Genomic DNA, 8,457 nt, shown 5'->3' with positions numbered 1-8,457 from the left:
CTACCTGGTCTAGCCCGCTTGACATCGCATCATCATCAGAATCATCATCATTATCATTATCGCCATCCCCACGGCTGGTGCTTCCCGAGTGACGGTGAAGGGATCGTCGTGTCGTCCCTTCCCATCTCTCAGACAATTGACAATAGTGATGCTGTTCCCATCTAATTGCCGCGGGCCTTTCCCCGCGGATACCCATTCTAGCTTTCCCTAGTTTGCGCGATTATCACCTGCTCGGACTCATAGTTTCGGACCTCCAGCGACTATCTAATTATTCAGTCGTCTTCCCAAACGGGTTACATCGGTGGTGGATGTAGAAAGTCCGGTGCAAAGCGAACGTTAATGCCACTTCTTCCAACGGGCTGGCCGTTTCTGCGGTGTAGCGTACGGTCTATGTACAGTACTGTACCACCTTACCTTGCAGTCACTAGACTTGGTTACTGTGGCTATCGTACAATTAGAAGCATAATCTGTATGGTACGGAGGGAGTACCTAGTTAACCACCAGCACCGAAGAGATAGGTTAAGCCAGCCAGCCAGCCAGCCAGCCAGCTAGCTCAGCAGCTCAAGCTAGCAAGCTCCGCATCACCCGCCCCCATCGTTCTGAAGCTGTACAGTAAGGTACCTAAAATAGGCCCCGAAACCTGACCGGGTCCAGCCATAGACACCAAACCCCCCTTGACTAAGTGCTGTAGTTACTGTACATACAGCTTTACTTGTCTAATCCTCTCTAGTAACGCGAGTCACGACGAACCTGGAGGACGTACTGTACTTTGTCATTGGAGGGGCCTAAGAAGAGCCCGGGCTCTATTCGTCCTTCTCTACAGCACCACGTCTTCGATATCAGATGATCCCATGCCCTCCGGCCCTCCCCTTGGTACTCTCACCGCTATCTTGACGGACGCCCATGCTCACGCTTTGGTCCGGGACAAGACGGAGGTCTCTCTGCTTGCTCCAGGCTTAGAGCTGAGTACGGAGTACTATTCTACCGAATCGAAAGGAACGTATCTTTGTCCGCGTAAGTGGTGACCACCGAACGGACTAGTTACATGTACAGTACTGTACGGAGTACTCCAAGGACAGAACTTCCCAATGGCCCTCGACACCGCCAGAGGGGAGGGAAACCAACCGTGCTCCGGGGCTGGAATATCATTGACCAAGATCGCGGCAGGGACGTGTCACAGCTCCCGGATGGTGGAGGGGAGATGCAGTAGGTGCAGTGGCCCTGTTGACTTTCCTCTGAGTAGTAGACAGGTCGGTCCCCTGCGCAACTGTCTGTACGGAGTACTGTACCTGCGTAGCCCAGCAGTGCCAGTTAGTTTTTTTTTTTTTGTTGGATGAAAGACGGGATTATCTAATTCCTGAGTCATCGGGGGCTGCGGACTGCCACTTCAGCTCGTCGCCAGGCTAGGCTCCAAAAGGGCTAGATTGCACTGGCATTGCCAAGCGGAGAGTGAGGCTGCACGGGTTGGGTGGATTGGTTGGTTCGTTTCTGGGAGGTACGCACTTCGGTCACGGGGGGTGGGGGGTGGGGGGTGATGCACTCGAATCATGGATAATGATGGTGATGATGATGATGCGGAAGTAGGTACTCCGGACCTTTTTTCTTTTTCGTCGAGGCAAGGCATCGGTTAGCGGCATGTTGCTTGAAGGCAGACACGGTGGTGGCCTGGTCAGGCTACATGCGTCATGCTGTTTAGGTAGGTATTGTACCGAGTACGGAGGACTTGTAGACATCTGTGCTCTTATGTACATAACCGCGGTGTTGTTGCGTGCTTTGTCAACAGTGCAATCCTGTGCAGTCCCAGGGGCAAGTCTCATCTCCTACCCAACTATACCACCGGGCATGAGGCATTAACAAAAGACAGAGGCTTGAGACTGTATGACTCCTCTGTTTCGATATGAGTGAGCGGATACAGAGCCAAATCAGGGGCAAGGGGTTGTTGTTGTTGTTGCTGCTGTTGTTGTGAGAACAAGACCCATGTTTCACCGTCTACTCCTCCGTATCTCATCTCGAGACGTCGGAGATTCGTAACCTCCTGTGATTATGGACGAACCCACTCAGACACCTCCTTGCGGGTAGCACACCGGTTACCAGTCCTAGGTCAGTCATTTTTGGTTGGTAACTCATCTCTCTGACTCGGAAACCCCCGAGTCCGCTTCGGATGCTCTACATGCAAAGAGTTGTCGGATAGCTTTCGGCAAGAAAAAAGACTTCTCGTCGACGAGCTCCTTTCGCACCCCGACTCTGAATGAAACAGCAACCGAGCTCTCTGGTGTTGGGTCGAAACATGCCGTTTCACCAGAAGTATCTCCCGATTCGATTGCAAGCATTCGTAGTGACTCGTATATCCAAGATCGAGTCAGTTGGCTTAGCAGTCATACTCCACATACAAGCTACAGTCAACAATGCGATAAGCAATGGTAGCGGACCAAGGGCAGATAAAAAAAAACCAATAAGATTGAGAAGTTCGGAAAAGTGGTAGTGATGGGAAAGTAAACGACTTGATTTATGAACTGTTTCTGCGCCGGAACCTATTGACAATACTGCCCTCACTCTCTTCCTCTCTATACTCCCTATGTCTTTCTGATCATAACCAACCTCACTCCGGCAAACACCCCCTCACTCATAATCCCTCAGATACCGACCGGGCAAATCCACATCCCACATCGGCCGCTCCACCACGGCCACCTCGAGGAACCCTTCTCCCGCGTCCTCGTTCTCCTCCTCTTCCGATGACGAAAGCGCATCCCCGCTACCGGCGTGGTAGGTGCTACCGCTCCCGAGGGGCACGATACCCAGCAGGTCACGGTACTTGTAGGTATGCCACCAGCGACGGGCGGGGAGGGTCTTGCTGATGGCGGACCCGTCCTCCGCGCTGCCGGAGGCCAGGACGATCTGTTTGCTCGGGGCGGAAGGCGAGTCGACCACGTCCTGGGCCGCGTTGGCGGCCAGCAGCTTGTCCTGTCGACCGCCGAGCGAGACGCGCTTCATCGGGGTGCTGGTCTCGATGGCCTGGCGCTCGCGGCGGAGTCGCGCCAACGCGACTTCGTTTCGCGCGGTGCGCTCCTCGTCGTCTTCCTCGTCCTCGTCCTCGTCCTCATTGTTGTTATCGCCCCGCGGCCGGGATGGAACCCGTTCTAAAGAGATGATCTCGGCGTTGCTGTCATCGTCGCCAACGGTCCTGCGCATCTGGGTGCCGAAGAAGATGTCGGATTGGGCCAGGGACATGCGGTCTCCGGCACCGCTGTTGGGTTTCTTGGTGGTGCGGGCGGCGGTCGAATCATCCTCAGTGGGGTCACGTTTGCGTTTTTGGGTGGTGTTGTTGTTGTTGTTCGTTGTGGTAAGTTGGGTATTTTGGTTCTTGGTGTTGTTCTTATTCGGGGTGGAGGTCGTGTTGTTGTTGGAGGAGGTGTTGGTGATGGCAGGGATGTCGGCGGCGGCGGTGAGTTCCTCGGGAGAAGGGAAGTCCTGGTTGAGATCGAACATCCACAGCCAGGAGGTGCCGTAGAGCCAGAGCCGTTCCCGGGTCTTGGACAGATCCCACACGCAGCCCATGGCGCGGTCCTTGACGCCCCGGAACTCGGCGGGGAGGAAGGCCTTCGGGTTGCGGCGCGACCAGTCGGAGAGCTTGCCCTCCGCGGCGTCGAACTCGACGAGCTGATGTTCGCTCGTCAGAGCCATGAGTCGGGTTTCGCTGCTGCCACTCTTCATCTTGTTGTCGGCGTCGCCGTTGGTCAGAAGTTTGGTCCTAGCGAGGTTGGCCGGCCGGAAGGAGAGGAGGACAACGCCCGATTTGAGACGCGGGATCGGTGACTCGGCGGCCGCATACTTCCACCGCTCGCCTTCGATGACGAGCGACTCGTCTTCGTCGTCCGAATCCTCGTCGTCGGATCCAGCGCTGGGCTTCTTCTTCGAGGCTGCCTCGCCGGCTTGCTCCAGCACCCAGGTGTCGACACAGCCGGAAAGATCACCCGAGGCGACGACGTTGCTGTCGTGAGAGAACACAACACAGCGGACCGTTCGCTCGTATTCACCGAGGGTACCGTGGGAGGCTTTCTCAAAGCGAAGGTGGCGCGAAGCCCGGTTGAGCTTGACAAGCTGGGGCAGGATCTGGGGCTTTTCTTGGGCGGTAGGAGCGGGTTGGATTCGAGCAAGATAGAGAGCGCTGTTGGGGCGAACGATACAGATCCACCGGCTGTCGGGGGACACGGTCACCACGCGGGCTCCATCCTCTGCGAGCACTTGGGGCACATCCAACTTCTGGACTCGGAGAGTGCCCTTCTCGTCACCCTTGCGTCGACGCACGGCGAATACCTTGATAGTCGAGTTAGTGGCCACGACCAGAAGCTTCCCATCCGCGGATAGCATGGCCGAGGTGATGTTCTCTTCGCCCTGTCATGCTGTTAGACACATAAAACCGGAAGGTATGAACAGAGAATCTTCGTTCGTACCTGGATCAGAACCTTGCCAACCAAGCGATGCCTTTGTCCATCAGGAATCTCATGCGACACGGGACCACGCAGCATGCGCCAGATGCTGACCTCGCGATCCCAGAAGCTCATAACCAGTCGGGACGAAGGGGACGAAGCGAGCTGGGGTATTTGAGGCAAGCTGGACAGTTTTCTGTGGTGTTCCTTGCCGAACTCGCGCAGGGGAAGGACAACGGGGGCAGCGTCGGGTCCTGGTGCTCATAATTAGCCAACCGACATACATAGCGAACAGAGCGATGGAAGGGGACAAAGCCTACCTCCAGACACGACGACACTGATATCTCTCGTCTCGTAGACAGCAAAGGTCTTGACATCATGCGTATGGTAGCGACGATGCATGACCTCCACCCAGCGAGGCCTCTTGTCGTTCTTCTCCCCATCCTTCTTCCGGTAGACGACCGTCCGCTGGTCGGCACCACCACTCACAACGGTATCTCCATTCGCGCTCACTGCGATGTCCAACGTATCCGCCAGATGGCCCTGGATCCGCTGGATCATGGCGTAGTTCTTCGCATCCCAGAAGCGGATCTCACCCGCCGAATCGCCCGACACGATCGTCCCATCCGGGAGACACTTGACGGACCAGACGAGCAGCTCCTTCGTCCCGCCGGCGGGGCCCTTGCCGAGCGAGATCGTGCGCAGCAGCTGGCCGTTGCGGATATCGAACAAGCGGATCGAGCTGTCCGCATACCCGGCGACGATCGTGTTCCGGTTCTGGAAGGTGACGCTGAGCACGCGCGACCGCTTGGTCGAGGGGCGCATCAGCCGCAGGAATTGGAGCTCCCCCTCGGCGGTCGACAGGATCACGATCGACCCGTCCGCGCAGCCGGCCGCCAGGTGCTGGCCCGTATACTCGCCCTCGGCGGGCCCGCTGCTAGCCCCCTTCCGCGACGAGGGCTGCCAGCGCGGCTGCGCCGCCAGACACCAGATCTCGCCGTAGTTGCCGCTCGAGTGGCGCAGCGGCCGCCCTTGCTCCAGATCCCACTCCGTCACCGCGGTCGAGTACCCGATGCTGAACAGGCGCAGCTTGCCCGGCAGCTTGGTGCCCTCCGGCCCGGGCTCCTGGGGGTCCTGCGTCCACACCAGACCCTCGATGCTCCGGTCCTTGCCGCCCCGCAGCACCGTCTCCTGGAACCAGGCGCCGCGCAGCGGGTTCCAGATCTCGATGTCCCCGTTGGCGCGTCCGATCGCCAGTCGCAGCGTCGGCACACCCCGGCCAGCGAGCTCGGCGGAGGGGGGATGCGAGAAGGCGAGCGCATTAATCGCTTGCGGGTTGTAGGGGACGAAACGACACCGATGAATATCCATGATTGCGATTTATCTTCTCTCGTCCGCGGGTTCTCTTCGGATTCTTGTTTTTTTTTTTTTTTTCGGCAGTTGCAAAAGGTCTCGTTCTCAATATGCGTGTTCTTTCCTTCGCGATTCGTGTGTAAAGCCTGCGACAGGGTGTTTCTTTCGTGTTCCAAATTTCCGATCAAATGGGGAGAGGGGAGTCGCAGCAGATTTTTAGAAAGACGTAGAAATTACCCTTCTCTCGTTGCCAATATAGAAAAAGAATCTGCCCGGCTCAGCTTGTAGAGCCCGACCGCTTAAGCAATCATTCCGGAAATGGACCGTATGGGATTTCTGATTGAAAGGTGGAGGTGAGGTTGATGAGCCGGAGTCGAGACTTTTTTTCCTTTGGGGAAATTTTTGGGATATGGATTTTTAGCGCGGCCCGCGGAGGTTCCACCGGCGGCTTTGGGTCACGTGCATCGCTGGCGGTGCCGGAGTTGGGACATGGTCACTAGCGCTCTTGTACAATATTTGCGGGTGATGATGGAGAAATTAGTCTTGCTGTAAGGTATGTAAGCTTGGTGCGGTGTCTATGTGAGGTTCTTTAATGATGAAGCTTACTTGTGTTGTGATGGCGATGTGTGAATATGTTATGGTGAAGATAATCGCTATAGATATACAGGAATGAGGTAGACCACTGAAGCATTTGGCATTCAGATGATTAGTGAACTTAGCACAAAATATCTTAAAGCTCCCTCCCGAGCCAGCATAGTAGCTCCGCTAGTCATCCATCGATGTATATCATTCTATATACTGTTGTAGATGGTAGTTGAGGTTCCGTTCTCAAACCAGTAGGTAGGATTGCTTGCACATTCGATAGAAGCGCTTGACATTACATACCAAGATATAGTTAAACTTGGTACTTCCACTATCAACCTCACCGGGCATTCTACATCAAAATATGCTTGCCAGATCAAGAAAATGCCGTCGACACGTTGATTGCCCTCGTCTTGCTCCATACAAAAGACTACGCAGGATATCTATACTCTCACCTCTCCTTGTCCACTCAGACCGAGTAAGCATCGTGGCAGCAGGCTCTAAAGGGGCAATACAGTCGAGAGCGCCAAGTAGCTGTGGATCATTGCAAGGCCTGGACCCATGCTCACCCGCCCATGCACACGGAATGATGACAAGCATGTATGTTGTCAGAACAAATCAATTGTGGCAGAGGCCATCCAGTAACTTAGTGTCTGCCAGCAGGGTCTGAAACGAACACATAGACAGCCATTTAGACTGCATGGGGACATGGGAGCCATCCAAGGCCGTATCTCTCTTGATCTAGGGGAGTCGACATGGACTGCTCGACATCGATAGGTCCATTTGAGATCGAAGGGCATGCCACGTCAGAGCGAGTATCCGCAGAACGCAATTTGCGGGCACTGCACTATCGAATGGGGGTGGCAAATGCGTTTACCTTAGCATTGCAGGCTGACAGCACCTGTCCACCAAGCCAGGTTAGGGGCAAGGGGAAGGGGGCGAAAAGGCATCCAAGGCTTATGCAAGATGAAAGTGTAGTTAGATATTCAGAGGTCGGAGAGAGGAGTTGGGAAGAGTCACTACCCGGCATCCGTCCCCTTTATCCTGCCGTGGATGAGAAAAGGGGGGGAAGAAGCAGGTAATGAATGGCAGCTTGGAAGGGCTTACATGCTAAACATCCATGATCCCTGTAGTCTGACGCCGTCAGCAGCAAGGCACAATGATCATGGTGGGCCTAACTCAATGAGCCCGGTGGATTTCTCTTGAATGCTCAGCTGAAGGGTGATTAGCGGATGGAAAGGCTACGACTAGTGATCTAGGGTTCTGTTCCTTCTGAATCAACCCTTCATCTGATTCGATCTGCGGCAATGCGGGGTATTCAGTCCGATGAACACGATCATGGATGGATCCAGACATGACTTGCCGCTGTCGGACTTGTCCAAGCAGGAGCCCGAGCCGCACCACCAGCACTGTTATTCTGCATTTGTCCTTCTTTGACCTAAAGACAATGTTGTAAAACCTACCGTCAGTCAATTGAGGATAGTAGACGCATCACGGCTCATTGACCCTACTCCCTTGAATCCAAGGGCCCAGAAGATTCGTGGCTCAAAGTGAACCTTAAATGGCAGACAAAGATGGGATAATTTCCCGAGCCGCAAAAGCATACCCAACATACTTGCTTACCTATAGCTCCGCAAGGTGAAACCCCAGGTTTATTGGATGACAAGCGATCTGCTAAGATTCTCGGACCACCATCCAGTACCACCACAGACAAGGCAGAGAGGAAGAAACAAGCGACATCCGCCAGTCCTTCTTGTCCTCTTTTTAGAAGGCTTAATCCGTTTCACCACCGTTGCATCGACCGCAGCTTGCAGACCCGGAACATGATACCATTCCTAGGGCAGGTATCACGTCCTTGGGTGTAAGTTTGCTGATTTGACAAGGCCTCTATGCTTCAAATTCGCGCATACTGTAGTTCATATGCGTGACCATGACCATGACTAGGCGCAACCCCAGTCGACCTGCCCTGGCTGTGATCATCAATACTAATCCGATAGCACGGAGTCGTCGGAATGTATGCTGGCGACTGAAACAGCGTAGTTGACAAGGATCCATGCAGCGATTGCAATCTCCCTCCAACCACTTGGCCAGGAAG

The 8,457-nt window shown here is 54.8% G+C and overlaps 1 protein-coding gene across 1 annotated transcript; it reads right to left on the bottom strand.

Annotated features, from left to right (window-relative positions):
- Window positions 1-2,550: 2,550 nt before the first annotated feature.
- ura7 (small subunit rRNA maturation protein UTP4) lies at window positions 2,551-5,938 on the bottom strand. The gene is made up of 3 exons (XM_025666946.1): window positions 4,748-5,938; window positions 4,452-4,681; window positions 2,551-4,392 (listed from the first exon to the last, which is right to left on the bottom strand). Exons 1-3 carry the CDS (start codon window positions 5,796-5,798, stop codon window positions 2,620-2,622), a joined length of 3,054 nt encoding a protein of 1,017 aa, XP_025523230.1. The 5' UTR covers window positions 5,799-5,938; the 3' UTR covers window positions 2,551-2,619.
- Window positions 5,939-8,457: the final 2,519 nt, after the last annotated feature.

Source organism: Aspergillus japonicus (assembly GCF_003184785.1).
Source record: "Aspergillus japonicus CBS 114.51 unplaced genomic scaffold BO86scaffold_76, whole genome shotgun sequence".
Classification (NCBI taxonomy): domain Eukaryota; kingdom Fungi; phylum Ascomycota; class Eurotiomycetes; order Eurotiales; family Aspergillaceae; genus Aspergillus; species Aspergillus japonicus.
This window is presented reverse-complemented; position numbering and strand designations above follow the sequence as displayed.